This window comes from Lepisma saccharinum, chromosome 9, assembly GCF_977018435.1.
Source record: "Lepisma saccharinum chromosome 9, izLepSacc3.1, whole genome shotgun sequence".
Lineage (NCBI taxonomy): Eukaryota > Metazoa > Arthropoda > Insecta > Zygentoma > Lepismatidae > Lepisma > Lepisma saccharinum.
In genome coordinates, this window is record NC_139237.1 from 59,992,080 (window position 1) to 60,008,838 (window position 16,759).

The following is a 16,759-nucleotide window of genomic DNA, read 5'->3' on the forward strand; positions in this document are numbered from 1 at the left end:
TGGAACTGAACTTCTATGTCGTAGCGACTAGAACTTGCCTCCTTCGAGAATGATCTATGCACATTTTAAATATCTGTACTTTAATTGTGACTGCTGAAAGATGAATTCTTTAGCTGAAAGTATTGAATTAGGTCATAAATATTAATTATTAACAATAAAAATTATTAGTACGAGTAATGGCATTTAGCATATCAGATACATACTTCTTTTTTAATTTCAGAAGTGTTTCTATCCTTGAAGTATAACAACGTATCAATTTGCAATTGCAAGCCGGCATGTGAAGAAATTATTTACAGAGAGTTAGATATGAGACTTCTTGGTTTTCAGACGTAAGTAATGTGTATATTTATTTATATATTTACTTAAAGTTTCAGATATACTATTGAACGACCCCTTTTTTACTAAAACTAAAAGCAGAGGGAAGAGCAACACAAGATAGCACAAATTTTATTTTTTAAATCAAAAAGTTACGCATACTTTGATAACGACGGTCGGGAACTGTGCTGACAAGAAAATGTCTTCACTTGGTTGTATATTATTGTAAAAGTGCGATAGCCTATAGAAAATAGAGTGTTGGAGAAGGGGGACCTCACCTAGTGCTTGCAGGACCTTATAGTTGGTGGTGGGGCTTGCGTGCTCCAATGATTCGCTAGGCTATACCAGCTGTAGCATGGCTACTGGTAGGGTCTCCCGTGTTGGGCAAGCTAGTGAGGAGGAGCCAGACTAAGAAGCAACCTACTGGTCAACGGCTCCAATGGTGGAAGAAGATGCATGGTCATCTCAACGAGAGAGGAGGCGGACGAATCTAGAAGAGTAATTGCTTTTTAAAAAAACATGGTTTAGCTGGCTCCGACTGATAGTACCATGTAAGGGCCCTTTACCAGGGTTACGGTAAAGTCCTCAGCGGCAGATGCGGCGGAGAAGGAGTCCTTTGGTACGGCGCAGATGGCGGAAGAGGCAACCCGCTCTCTTGGGAACAGTGAAGAGAGAACCACTGGCTTGTGGTGAAGAGGGATTTTCTAAGGCTAAGGGAGACAACCCCAACAGAAAATCCGGCCTTGGCTCCGGAGGTTTTGAGGTTCCCCCACCGGACACCTTGTCGCTGGGCCAATCACCCGCACAGGGTCATCAACCGATTCAGAGAACTTCAACATGCCTCGGAAGTGCCGGACGGAACTTAAGACGAAGACTGCGCAGGGACAAGGACCTGAGAATAGGAACTTGGAATATAAGATCAACGAATGGGAAGAAGATGGAACAAAACAAAAACAAACAAAGGAACAAAAATCAACTAAAAGAGGATATGGGGAAATATAATATCAAAATAATGGGATTGAGTGAAGTGAAAAAGAAAGGAAGCGGGGAAAAGAGAATGAATAAGAACTATGTACTTAGATACTATGAGGTCCCAATAGGGAATAGAGCCAAGGAAGGAGTTGGAGTAGTGGTAGCTGCAGAAATAGATCAGAAAGTGACCTGCTGGGAAGCTATCAGCTTAAGAATTATGACCATGGACATTGCCCTAGAGAAGCGAATAACAATAATACAAGTATATGTCCCCACAGAGGATGCAAATGTAGCAGACATTGAGTTCTTCTACGATCAACTTGAGAGAACAGTACAAAAGATTGAGCAAAAAGAAGGAGACATTATCATCATGGGAGATTTAAATGGAAGAGTGGGTTATGACGGAAGAAATGGGCAGGTAGTGCTTGGGCCATGTGGAGGAGAAGATATCAATAATAGAAATGGACAAAGACTGCTCGACTTCTGTGTGGTAAATATGATGAAAATATTAAACTCATACTTTAAACACAAGAAAATCCACCAAATTTATTTTGAAGGCCATGGAAGAGAAGCCAAAAGCATAGAATGAGAAGATATTTCCGGGATGTAAAAGTTATGCGAGGAGCAGAGTTAACAACGGACCACAGACTGTTAGTTACAGATACAAACTTCAGAGATGAAAAAAGGAAAGCAACAAAAGCATATACCAGAATTAAGAGAGAGGAACTCCAAAACACAGAGAAAGCAAAGGAATAGAAAAGAGTATTAGAGGATAAGATAAATACATTACGAATAGAGGAGTTAGATGATGACATAGATCAAAATTAATCACATCTGAAACAAATTATACTAAAATAAGCCGAAGAAGTAAACTATAATTAAACCTGAATCAACCCGTAGTACAAAATGGTGGAATGAGGTAGTAAAGAATGCAGTAAACGAAAAGCAAAAGGCCAGGAAAGACTACGTGGAAACATCTACCTCACTGAAATATGAAGAATACAAAAAGAAGAGGAATGAAGCCTAACAGATTGTCAAAGAAGCATCTTGGGCAAAATTTGGAAATGAGGTATAGGAGAATTTGAGACAAGGTAAGAAGACATTCTGGATGGTGATCAACAACATCAGAGGGAAATATGGCAAGGGAATTAGGAGTTAGGAATTAAGAATAAGAATAACGAATTAGAAACTGAAACGGGAAAAGTCCTAGAGGTTTAGAGACAGTACTATGCAGAAAAGTTTAGGAAAGAAGAGAGAGGAGAACCCAACCAAGATAATGAAGCATATGTAGGGGAAGAAAAGATGGATAGAAATATAATATAAACAGAAGTAAAATATGCAATTAAGAGAATGAGAAATGGAAAAGCACCATAACGGAATCAAATATACCCAAAGTTAATTAAATATGGTGAAAATTCGTTAATATGTCAAATTCGTAAATTAATTTGTTTAATATGGAATAAAGAAGAAATACCTCAACAGTGGAAAGAATCCATAATTGTTCCTATGTTTAAAAAAGGTGATAAAATGAACTGCAATAATTACTGTGCTATTTCTCTACTCTCAACAACACATAAAATATTATCTTACATTATTTAAACAAGACTTACCCCACATGCAAATGCAATTATAGGTGATTATCAATGTGGATTTAAACGTAGCAGATCAAATTTTTCACATCAGATAGACACTTGATAAAAAGTGGGAATATGATCAAAATGTCCATCAGCTATTCATTGATTTAAAAAAAAAGGATATGATTCGGTCAAAAGAGGTAAATTATATATTAGTCTAGTTTGGAATACCTAAGACGCTTGTTAGTATGATAAAAGTATGCACCATTGAAACAGAAAGTAAAATTCGTGTGGGTATTAATGTGTCTGACAAATTTACAATCCATGATGGGTTAAAACAAGGAGATGCATTATCTCCATTGTTCTTTAATTTTGCCTTAGAATATACTGTTAGGAAGGTAAAATAAACTAACGAAGGACTAAAATTAAATGGTATGACTCAGTTGTTAGCATATGCAGATGATGTAGACTTATTAGTGGATGATATAAATACAATTAAGAATAATGCTAAAATATTTTTCAAAACTTCTAAAGAGATAGGTTTGGAAGTTAACAAAGAGAAAACTAAATATATGCTTACAGGCCGAAGCCAAGTGTTAGGTAATAATCAAAATCTACTTATTGATAACAACTCGTTTGAACCAATTTCCAAATTCAAATACTTAGGAATAATATTAGCAAATGAAATTTATATTAAAGAGGAAATGAAAAGTAGGCTTAATTCAGGAAATGTATGTTACTTCTCTTTTCATAAACTTTTGTCTTCTCGTTTAATATCTAAGAAACTAAAAGTTAAAATATACAAAACAGTAATTTTGCCTGTAGTATTACATGGGGGTGTAACTTGGTCCCTTACATTGAAAGAGGAACACAAATTGAGAGTATTTGAAAATAAGATCCTTAGGAAAATCTTTGGACCTAAAAGGGATGAGGAGACAGGTGAGTGGAGAAGGTTACATAATTTAGAACTACATAATTTGTATTCATGTCCAGATATTATTAGAAAAATTAAATCAAGAAGGCTTAGGTGGGCAGGCCATGTGGCACGAATGGGAGAGGAAAGAGGAGTTTACAGGATTCTTATTGGGAAACCTGATGGTAAGAGATCTATAGGAATTCCAAGACGAAGATGGAGGGACAACGTTGAGATGAACCTAAAGAAAATCGGTAGAGATGGAAAAGAGTATGTAGATCTTGCTCAAGATAGGGACAGATGGAAGACCTGTGTTGCTGCAGCCATGAACCTTCGGGTTTAAGAAGGTTACAAATAGAGTAAGATATGAAAGGATAAGGGAAGAGCTGGAACAAACATAAATTGAAAACCTTAAGTTAGTTAGTTATATACCCAGAGTTTATAAAATATGGAGGCAACGTGCAAAAGGCGGAATTAACCACATTGTTTCAAAAAATGTGAACATAGAGGAAAATACCGAAGGACTGGGAGAAGAACATTATAATACTCATTTCTAAGAAAGGAAATACTACATACTGTGGAAAGTAAAGGGCTGTATGCTTCTCTTCCGTACTAATGAAAATGTACTCAAGTATATTGGAAAGAAGATTACGAGATTGTCTATAACGAGACTACGAAGAGGAACAAGCGGCATTCCGCCCACGGAGACAGACCCAAGACCATAAATTCTCAATTCGAACAACATCGGACAGAGTTTTGAGCAGAAGAAAGGAAATCAACTTGGCATTCCTCGATTTGAAAGCTGCCTTGGACATGATACCGCGGAAGGTAATATGGGAACTGCTAAAAATGAGGAAGGTCCCACCAAGACTATCAGAGCAGTAAAGTCAATGTATGAAAAAGTAGGAGGAGTTGTTGGATTGAACAGCGAAACATCACAAACCTTTACGATGCATAGATGAATTAAAGAAGGGGACAGTGTAAGACCATTACTCTTTATGAAGTGATAAAAATAGGTAAACGAAGAACAGAGAAACCAAGGTAGGAATGTGGAGAATGAAGCCAGTGTCAATGTATTGTCAAACTTTGGTGTATGCAGTTGATTAGTACTCGTTGCAAACACAGAGGGAAAATTACAAAGAACGGTACTAGAATGGACAGAAACATTAAAGGAAAAAGGAATGATGGATATTGAAAATAAGAGTAAAGTAATGAAGATGAACAGAACAGAAGATCAAGTAGGAAATCTATACATAAACTGTAATGGAGATCAGCTCGAGCAGGTTCCAAGTTTTGAATAACTTGGAACAATATTTCATCAAAATGGGAAAATAGAGCCAGAAGTCTCAAATAGTGTCCGAAAAGCAAATAATGCATATTATCAATTGAACCAGACAATATTTGGAAAATGAGAAATAGGAACGAGAGCCAAACTACAAATATATAAATCAGTAATAGAGCCAATACTATTGTATGGAACTGAGAGCTGGCCAACGAAAGGAAAGGAAATTAGTAAGATAACAACTGTAGAAATGAAGTGCTACCGAAAGATAGTTCGCAAAACAAGAAGAGATAGAGTAAGATATGAAAGGATAAGGGAAGAGCTGGAACAAACATAAATTGAAAACCTTACTTACTTAGTCGCGTCCTCTTCTACCTGCCGGTGTCGAGGAGTTACAGAGAGCTCTCCAGACGTTTCTGTTTCTGTCCAACGCCGTTTCCTGTGCCTCTTTCCATCTTATGCTTCGTTTCTCCAAAATCTCTTTGACACTCATATTCTATGTCTTTCTTGGTCTTCCTTTTGGTCTTGTTCCTTGTGGACGTGCTTCCCATATCTGCTTTGGCAGTCTCGTCTCACTCATTCTGCTCAAATGGCCGAACCATCTGAGTTGATTACGTTCAACTGTTTCTTGTAGTGGCTGAGCATTTAAAGATTGCCGAATGGTTTGATCCCTTACCGATCTTTCCTGGTTTTCCCACTTATTCTTCGAAGGTACCTCATTTCCATTGTTTGTACACTTTGCAGGTGTTTTCCAGTCATTGTCCAATTTTCACTGCTATATGTAAGTGTTGGTATATAAATTGTTTTATATACAGTGAATTTTGTTTGGGTAGATATTTCTTTTTTGCCTATAAATCCTCGGTTTATCATTTGATATAGCTTTCCTGTCTTCATGATTCTATCTCTTATTTCTTCCTCTTCGTTTCCTTGATTATAATTACTCCAAGATACTTGAGATTTGTCACTTGTTCTAAAGGTTTGTTATTCAGTTTTATCTTATGGTTGTCTTTTCTCTGCTAATTATAATTGTTTTAGTTTTCTCTGTATTTATTTCCATATTCTTTTTCTTTAATTCTTCATTAAGAATATTTAGGTTATATTGTAAACTAGCCTGTGTATTAGCTATTAGTATAATATCATCAGCGTATATGAGCTCTGTTAGTTTAATTGATTTCATATTCCAGTATCCTACATGAAATTGTTTCATTTTTATATGGCATTCCTTTATTACTTCATCTAATAAGATTATAAGTAGATATGGTGATAGTATATCTCTCTCTTTAACTCCTGTTGTTATTTCAAATTCCTCTGACTGGTGGTTTCTTGTCCTCACGTAGCATCTATATCCTTTGTACCAACTTTGGATTGCTTTTATTAGGTTTTTATCCACTCCTTTCTTCTCTAAAGATTTCCATATCTCATTCCAAGGAACTCTGTCAAAAGCCTTTTGTAGATCTACAAAACATACATGTGCCTTTTTATTGTAGTTTATTGTCTTGTCTGTTATTTGTTTGAGGGTGAAAATATGGTCTTGTACACTTCTTGCTGGTCTAAAGCCTGCTTGACTTTCTTCTAATTGCTCTTCGACATATTTTCTGAGTCTATTCTCCAGGATTCTTGAATATATCTTCCCTGGCACACTGAGCATTGAGATTCCACGATGGTTTCTGCATTCTCTATTATCCCCTTTCTTGAAGATTTGGATTATTACTGATATCTCCCATTCCTTCGGTACAGTTTTCTTTTCCCATATAACATTCAGTAGGTTCAAAAACAGTTGCTCTCCAGCATTTCCCATGTATTTAAGCATATCTGGTTATAACACCATTAAGCCTTGTTTCCATGATTATGAAAAACTAAATATGCTGACCAAGGCAGTAATTTATTTTATTAAAAACATAAACTAAACGTAACGTTTCAACCTTCTAGCAAGGTCTTCTTCAGACTCTGTATCAAGTACAAAAGTAACAAGATACAAAAACAGGGCTTTATATATACACAAATATTACTCCCTCCAGACTATTTAGAAAGTTGTTAGGAACTTTCTAGCAGGTGACTTTCACTTGCCTTCTTTACTTTCACCTAAAAGGTGTGACCGATTACTTTGGGTCACGTAAAATAACGCACACGTAGGACGAAAGGGTGATTTGAAGGAACAGGAATAGTGCGTAGGAAGAGTGTTGAATTACAGTAAGCGGGTTTTGCATAGTGGCGCAATAGAAGCTGTCGCTAGGCAGTTAAGAGCTTGAATGCTATTGGCATTACCATTGCATGGTGTGATTATGCAAAGACCAATCACAGACTTAGAGTTGCAATGGGGTGAGTGGTGCGAAAAGAACGAGAACAGTGCGGTGGGTAACAGAAAAGGAGTAGCATCAACTTTCACGGCGCTGAAAGATTTCCTCGGTTAGGAGTAGTGCATTCGGACGTCGCGTTGCGAGTTCCCCGCGATTGATCAAACTGTATCCGGGCGTCGCGTTATAATCACACATCACATTCTCTGGCACAAGAACAGTATTAGAAGAAAAGTTGATACCACGGTTTTGTAAAATGTAGTGACTATTGGATTTTAAGGTGTATTTTTTTCAATACAAGGTAAAATTAGATATCAGTTGTTTATTTCTTGTTACACAAATTTGCTAACTTAAGACTTACGAGTGACTGGTCGGTCTGGTACCATAAACCCAGAGCTCGCAAGCCGAAGCAGGGTACTATGTTCAAAGCAGAAGTAAAATCAGAAAACAAGTAAGTAACAAAAAAAAAAAAAAAAAAAAAAAAAAAAAAGAAAACGGTTGAAATTGGTGCCGAAACCCGGGATAGTTAGTTTTAATCTCACTAAATTTCTAAATTCTAAATTATCCTAAATTTACTTCTAAATTCATCGGGTAAGAGCCTTACATTTCCTAGTGAGTTGGATAAACTGTGTTGTGTTTGAGAGGAGGCAAATAGTTTTCAGTGTTTATATCTGTGTTGACCTTGTTGTGCTCGATCACAGCTGGAGAAAACGTGACGTTGTGCATCGACTAGCTAGGAGAGTGATATGTTTTTTGTCTTGCGTGTTGTGGTGCTGTGTTTCAATTAAAAAGAAATGGCTAGAAGGAAGTCTGTTGCCCCTAAATTAAGAGACCACGCCCCTGAAGTTAACTGGGACATTACTTTAGTGTGTTGTGGCAACATGCTGAGCGAAGATGGAAGCATAGAATGTAGTGAGTGTAAACTTTGGAAGCATAAATCATGTGAAAGTATGACTGATGTTGAGTTCGAGTCTTTTGTGAATGAGAAGGAAAAAGTGTTTACATGTGCAAAGTGCAGTGGCGTGGAGAAAAATGAATCCGTGGGGGAGGATGTAGTGTCGGAAGATCAGAAAAGGGATGATATGAGTAATGCAAATGTGATGGAAATGCTCCGACGGTTGTTAGTGAACTCCGAGAAAATGGATGCGAAATTTGAAAAACAAAACGAGAAGTTAGAATGTATGGTGAAACAAAGTGAAGAAGATAAGAGTGAAATGATCGAGCGTTTTCAAGTGTTAGAAAGTAAAATAGTTAGTGTGGAAAGTGTTAGGGAAGAGTTGCGGTTGCATCGTGAATGTTGTAACGAGGCGCATGAAGAGATGAAGAAAGAAATTGGAATTGCAGTGGGAAAGTCAGAAGGAAAATTAGAGATACAAGTGGAAGAATTGAGTAATGTTAAGAATAAGTGTAAAATAAATCGAGGTGACCTTGAATTGAAATGTGATACTCTGCGAAGTGAAAATGAATTGTTGAAAGTGCAACAAAGAGAGATAGAGAAAGAGGTTCAGGTTATTTCAAGAAGAATACTTTTGTTAGAAAGGAATAACGAAGAAAGTGTTGAAGTGTTTGAAAAGAAATTGAAAGAAAGTGAGAGAGAAATACATAATAGAATCGATGCTCTTAAGGAAGAAGTGAAGCGTTTTAAAGGGTTAGTTTTAGAGAGAAATGAAGAAATGACGGGTGAAAGTGTAGAGAAAGGTTTGAAATTTGCCGGTGAAAGTAGGGGTCGTAGAGATAGACGTAGTGTAGAAAAGTCTAGCGGAAGTGTTGTTAAACTACCAGTACGAAGGGTGATTAAGAAAGAAAGAGTGAGTGATAGTGACGAAGAAAGCGAGTCGTCTCGTAGTGATGAAAGTGATGAAGAAAGTTTGAAGAAAGGTGCTAGGAGTAAGATACGTATTTCCACGAGTGCCAGCTCAGAAGACTCCGATTCCTATAATAAAACGTATCGAAGGAAGAAACAAAGAAATAGAAGAAAGGAAAAGAGAAAACAAGAGAAAGTAAAAGAAAGCCCTATCAAGTATAGTGATATAACAAAGTTGAAAAAGTTCTCGGGTGAAATGGACGACTTGCTACCGTCTGAATTCTTGCAAGATCTCGAGGAAAGTTTAACTTTAATGGGAGTGAAGGAATATCAGTATTTACATGTACTTCCTTTTGTGTTAACTAAGACAGCAAAGTTATGGTTCTTAGAAACTAAGTCTAAGTACAGTGATTATGAGCACTTCAAAAAGAAGTTCTTAAGGAAGTTTGAATCTGAAGATGTGAAATCTACAAAATTGACAGAGATATTAACGCAAAAATTTATACCTGGACGCGGAAAAGCGATGGAAGAATTTTACTGGGATAATGTGAGACAGTTGAAATTGCTACAAACTTCACTTTCAGAAGACAAGTGTGTTAGTTTGGTCGCTAATCAGTTACCTTTTAGACTAAGAGAAATGTTGCTGGCAGCAAAATGCAAAACTTTGAATTCGGCCGCAGACGTTATAAGAAGGCATGAAATTTTGTGGGCTGGACAGAAAAACTCAGGACAAAGAATGACAGAAGAAAGAAGAGGGGAAGTGAGAGGAGCCAGGCAGAATGAAGGGAGATATGCTGTGAGGAACGTAGAAGTCAAAAGAAACACTAGAAATTTTTATGGACAAAATAGAATAACTCCACTGGGAAATAATGGAAGTGTAACTACTAACGTTAGAACAGCGCCATTTCCTGACCAAGGGCGATTTGCGCAGCAAGCTCGTTTCTCGCCGACACCTCGAAGAAATGAATACTTTGAGAGAAGACAGGAAGATCAAACTAGAAATAGTTTAGCAAATAGGGAAGGAAAGGAAATTTCTAGAAATGTACCGATTAATGGCCAAGGTTTTAATAACTCTACCGCAAGCCGTACTAGTTCAAAAAACGAGTAATGGAAGAGTCACGTGATTTTTCTCGGATAGTGGCTGATAAAATAAGAACCGAAAATAGAACTGATAACAGACAGGCGATAGTAAATAAAAAGTTTCTTTACAGTGATGTAGTGAAAAATAGTACAAATAACCCCGAGAAAGAAATGAATGATATATTAGTTGTGAAAGCTGAAGTTCATGAGCCTCCATTGAGGGAGAAGTTAGTAACTAAAATAAGCGAGTTGAAATCATTTTTGGAGGAAGTTAACAATAAGGAATTGTCTCCTAGTGATTTGTGTAGTGAATGTGTTCCTAATTTTGAGAAAGTCGGGAATATTCTTCGTATTTTACTAAATAAACTGGAAAATGGAAGTAAAAGAAAAAGTTGCACCTCACCAACTATAGTTGACTTCGAATCAAAGAAATCAGTGGTAGATGAAACACTGAATAAGTTTAAGAAAGAAGATAATAAAGTGAGTTTTAGTGCTAATCAATGCAAGAATAGTATACGAAGAACAGCAGTGGAGAAAGTTGAGAACAAATGTGTACTTGAAGATTATGAATTGATGGGAGACAGTCAATTGGTGCGATTTGCGAACGTTGTGTTAAACAGATCAGTGAAATTTAACGGAGAAGGAAGAAGATATGTCGGTTTGTGTGAGAGTGGGTGTAAAGTTGATGACTTGTTACAAAAATTAAGGAAAATAGAACATAGCATCAAGTTCGATAAAGTGTTAGTTTTAATAGGTACAAATGATGTCTTAAAACGAGGAAAAAAGGAAGATTTTAAGAAATCCTACGTAGAGTTAGTAGACTTATTGGAGAATAAGAGTGAAGAGATTGTTTTGTGTACGGTTCCTCCTGTGCCTGCAGTGGCAGATGATAGCAGTTATGATCATTGGAAAAAACTTACATTCTTTAACAGAGTGATTAAAGAGTTGGGGAAAAGAGAAAAAGTTCAAGTGCTCAGCCTAGATAGTTTGTTTTTGAAGGATAACGGAGAAATTAACTTAGATAAATATGAGAAGACGATGGGAAATGGTTATAATTATCGACAAGACTTGGTGCATTGGAATGAACTAGCAATGAGAGAATTTGTAATGCTTTTAGAAAAGAGTTTATTACAAGTGTGTGAAATTGACGTGAGGTGGTATGAAGATTTAGTGGATGAAGATAGTGCATTTAATGAAGAAATTTTGAATAGTTCGGCTAACAGAAGAAAGATTAAACATTCAGTCTGCGTGAAAGCTAAGGTCAATAAACTTCAAGTGACATGCTTAGTAGACACCGGAAGTATGATTTCGATAATGTCCGAGAAGACATGGAAAAAGGTCACATCTGAGGTGACAAGACCTTCATTAACAAAAGTAGATAATTTAATTTTGATTGACTACACAGGAAAAAAGAAATCTAGAGTGCTAGGAAAAACAGTGACTATACTTAACCTGGAAGGAGCTGAATTATTGATGGAGTTTGTAGTGGTTAAAGATCTAAATCTACCAGTGATATTAGGAAGCGATTTTTTGTTTACGATAGAAGGGGTGTTAGACTTTCAAGAAAAGAAGATGTTTTTTAATACGGAAGTTGGAAGAAACGTTATTAAGTTTTTACCCACACAGTATGAAGAAAAACAATGTGAAAAGGAAGCCAATGTGAATCGCGTACGAGTGGAGACAGATGATTGTTTGAAATATACTGAGGGAGCTGAAGTGTTGCCAACTGCGAAAGTTAAAGACCAAAGAGATGCTACAGTGAATGATTTGCGGGAACGAATACAACTTTCTGAAGAATTAACTAGTAAACAAAAGATGGAGTTGTTGGATGCATTGTCTCCTATAATAGATGTTTTTTCTGATAGACCGGGTACTTGTAATAAGTTTACATATGACATCAAGTTAATAGACGATGAACCAGTTGTGGGAAAATTCTATTCTGTACCTTTTGCATTGAAAAATGAAGTGAGAGGACAAATTGAGCAGTGGCAGAAAGATGATATTGTAGAATTAGGTCACTCATCATATTTAAATCCACTTTTGGTAGTGCCTAAGCCTCGAAGTGATGAAAAAAGAGTTGTGGTAGATTTTCGTGCAACCAATCAAAAGATAAGACTAGAACAAAACAGAGTAGTTAAATTAGACGAGATTTTGTTAAATTTCAATGGAAAGACGTATTTTACCTCTCTTGATCTGTCGGCAGGTTATTTTCAGATACCACTTACAGAAAATAGTAAGGCATGTACGGCTTTTATTTTTGAGGGGAAAATGTACAAATTTAAGAAATTACCTTTTGGAATTACAACAGGCGTTTCTGCCTTTACTAGTGCTTTGAATCATGTTTTGGGAAATGTGTCAGAATTTTGTATAATATATGTTGACGATTTATTAAATTTTTGATAGTACTTTTGAAGATCATGTAAAACATTTGCAAATTGTATTGAAAAAATTGCACGAAGCTGGAATGACAGTTAAGTTAAGAAAAACAGAATTTTGTAAGAGGGAAGTTATGTTCTTAGGACACCTTATATCTGGTTCTGGTGTGAGGGCCAATCCTGAAAAAGTAAAAAGCATTTTAGAATTGCAAGAACCTAGAAACAAAAAGGAGATACAGAAGTTACTGGGAAGTTTCACATGGTTGAAGAGATTTGTACCTCATTTTTCCAATATTATAGCTCCTATAGCTGATTTGTTGCATAAAAATAAGAAATGGCAATGGGGAGCCATAGAACAAGCAAGTTTCGATAAAATGAAAGAGGTAATTGCTAATGAAACCATGTTATGTCACCCTAACTTTAACAAAAAATTCTATATTAGTTGTGATGCATCTTCAGTCGCTATTGGCGGTTATTTGTTTCAAATGGAGGGTGAATGTAAGAAGGTGATACACTATGTAAGTAGAAAATTGACTAAAGCTGAACAAAATTACAGCATTACTGAATTAGAATGTCTAGCAGTGTTATTTTGCATAAAGAAATTTGAAATGTATATATCAGGTCTGGAGTTAGAGGTTTTAACTGATCACAAAGCACTACAATGGCTGAATTCCGCTAAACACTGGAATCTGCGGTTGTGTAGATGGTCGTTAGAATTAGGAAAACACAAATTTAAAGTAACTTATGTTAGAGGAGTCGAAAATAATTTATCTGATTTATTGTCAAGAAACCACCCGGAATTTGAAATAGAAAAAGTGTTTGTTAACACAATGGGTAACTTGAAACTTGAAAATTTTCCTTTTTCTAAGGAACAATTAAAACGGGCGCAACGGGAAGATGAGAGATTGAAGGAAATCATTAGTATTTTGGAAAATGAAGAGGGAAATGTTATGAGATCAAGAACAATAAATGTAAATAAATTTTATAAACTAGAAGAGGGTGTTCTGTTGACTAGAAATTACCATTTTCTGGAAAATTGGAGATTGTGTTTGCCAAAAATTTTTGTAGCGGATGTGATTAAGGTTTATCATGATCAATGTGGACATTTTGGTGTTGATAAAGTAGTAAATAGACTGATAAAATCATTTGTTTGGAGAGGGATGAGAAAGGATGTGAGAAATTGGATAAATGACTGTGTTACCTGTGCTAAAACTAAACCAGATAAACATCCTGTTAAAGCCAAATTGGGTATGCATGTCATTAATACCGTAAGGGAGCAAGTATTTGTAGATTTGCAAGGCCAGTTGCCTACTGGGCCTCGTAGAGAGAAATTTTTGTTAACAGTTTTGGATGGATTTTCTAGGTATTTAGTTGCTTACGCTATACCAAACGCTACTACAGAAAAAGTTCTGGATAAGCTGGTTAATTGTTACTTTGTTCATTTGGGTATACCGAAAAGATTGATTTGCGATAGAGGGTCTTGTTTTATTAGTAAACAGTTCAAACAGAAAATGAAAGAGTTTGGGGTTGAGATATATTACTGTAGCAGTTATCATCCTAAAACCAATTTAGTAGAACGTGCTCACCAGGAGATTAACCGACTCATGAGAATATATTGTGAAGACATGCATAAAGATTGGCCGTTGTATGTTAGTAAAATTGTTAACTTATTGAATTATTCCATAAATGAAACTTTAGGAGAAGCTCCTGTCTCAATACATTTAAATGAACAGATTGATGGAAATTTGAAAGCTACATTTCGAATCGAAAATGAAATTAATGTCAACTGGAGTAATAAACTAAAAATGGTGAAAGTCAAAACTTGTGAAAAAAGACAGAAATTTGTAGATAAACATGCTGAAAAAGAAGTAGGTAGAACTGAAATTGTTGAAGGTGATTTAGTGTTTTTAAAGACTCATAAGCATAGTTCATTAATTGATAAAAAGATTGCTAAATATTTTGACTTGTTTAGAGGGCCTTATTATGGTATGAAACAAACTAGAAATGGAGTTTTTGATCTATTAGATTGTGATACTGAGGAGTTGGTAAGTGACCAACATGTAGAAAACCTTAAGTTATGGAGATGTTCAAGGGAAAAGAAAATTGAGTACTGTAAAAAATTGAATGTTACCAATGTAATAGGCTAGGTTTTAAAAACCAAAACATACTTTTCATTTGAATTTAGAAGATACTAAGTTTTAGAGCTTTCCATGAGAATTCAAAGAATATTTAGTAATTAGTTAATTAGAATAGAAAAGTGTAGTGTAACTGCTTGTATAAATGTTAATATGTTCAAAGTTTAATTTTTAGGATAAGAATGTGTAGTGTTTTTTTTTAAGTGTAATGAAAGGAAGCGTGTTGTCGAGTTATTGTATGAAAGTAAAAAAAAAAAAAAAGAATTTTATATTTTAGATAAAAATTGGAATATAGGTTCCTATGTATTTGTTATATTATTGGTGTATTTAGAGAAATGTGTTTCATAAGAACTTGATATATTATTATGTATTAATTCTTATTAGGTAAACAATGTACTACTTCAAAGGATAAATGATGGTGGAAAATAAGGGATTTACCTAATATTGTATAATCTCTTGTACTTTTATATTATCTCTTGTACTTTTATATTTTGTGCTGTATAAAATAAATGTCAAATTTAAATATAAACTTTGCCAACACAATGTGGTGATAGAGAATGATGATGCGTGTGTAGTGATTATACGAAAAGTGAATGACCAACCGAGGAAGTCAAGTGACCAAAGTAAATAGAGCTGATCATTTAGGACCAACCTACTGAAATAAAAATTCCTCCTTTGACTCGAAATTTTTATTTTTGCCCAGGGAGGGGCAGATTGTGACCGATTACTTTGGGTCACGTAAAATAACGCACACGTAGGACGAAAGGGTGATTTGAAGGAACAGGAATAGTGCGTAGGAAGAGTGTTGAATTACAGTAAGCGGGTTTTGCATAGTGGCGCAATAGAAGCTGTCGCTAGGCAGTTAAGAGCTTGAATGCTATTGGCATTACCATTGCATGGTGTGATTATGCAAAGACCAATCACAGACTTAGAGTTGCAATGGGGTGAGTGGTGCGAAAAGAACGAGAACAGTGCGGTGGGTAACAGAAAAGGAGTAGCATCAACTTTCACGGCGCTGAAAGATTTCCTCGGTTAGGAGTAGTGCATTCGGACGTCGCGTTGCGAGTTCCCCGCGATTGATCAAACTGTATCCGGGCGTCGCGTTATAATCACACATCACATTCTCTGGCACAAGAACAGTATTAGAAGAAAAGTTGATACCACGGTTTTGTAAAATGTAGTGACTATTGGATTTTAAGGTGTATTTTTTTCAATACAAGGTAAAATTAGATATCAGTTGTTTATTTCTTGTTACACAAATTTGCTAACTTAAGACTTACGAGTGACTGGTCGGTCTGGTACCATAAACCCAGAGCTCGCAAGCCGAAGCAGGGTACTATGTTCAAAGCAGAAGTAAAATCAGAAAACAAGTAAGTAACAAAAAAAAAAAAAAAAAAAAAAAGAAAACGGTTGAAAAGGCTAAAAACAATTACTTCCATATAGAATGTGGTTGGACTTTTAATCTCACTCTCTTTTCCCTTCATTTTTCTTCCTTCTCCTCTCCTCTTTCTCTCTTGTCCTTTCCACTCTTTCCAACATCTTCTTCCATTCTTTGTTTAACTTCAGTCCCCCATTCCAGTTCATTGTGTCTTCTTCACCTTTCTTCTCTATTTCCTTGGCTTCCATCCATTTTCTCACTAGCATTCTCTTCTCCCTTCCTATCTGCTTAGCCTCATCCCACTCTATGTCATGTTCTGTTTCTCTGGTGTGTTTAAATATAGCATTTCTCTCTCTCTTAAGCCGTACATCATCCCTATGTTGTTTCAACCTGTCTTTCAGCCTTTTCTTCGTTTCTCATTTGTACACACTCTGACATTCTTTACATTTCACTTCGTAGATAATCCCTTCCTCTTCTCTGTTTTCCTCTTTCTTGTTAGCATTCCTCGCTACTCTTAATATGCTTCTCCCACCCTTCCTGTAAGTTTTAATTCCCAAATCTTCTCTCTTTGGAATAAGGAGTATGGGGAAGACCACAGAAAAGATATGCAAAGTGCTTAGGAAAGCGGGAATTTAAA

General features: G+C 35.9%; 1 protein-coding gene across 1 annotated transcript; it reads left to right on the forward strand.

The window, feature by feature from the left end:
- The first annotated feature begins 910 nt into the window (after positions 1 to 910).
- LOC145992444 (protein CFDP2-like) lies at positions 911 to 1,876 on the forward strand. Its single transcript, XM_083128829.1, has one exon. The coding sequence runs from the start codon at positions 911 to 913 to the stop codon at positions 1,874 to 1,876; it is 966 nt and encodes a 321-aa protein (XP_082984955.1).
- Positions 1,877 to 16,759: the final 14,883 nt, after the last annotated feature.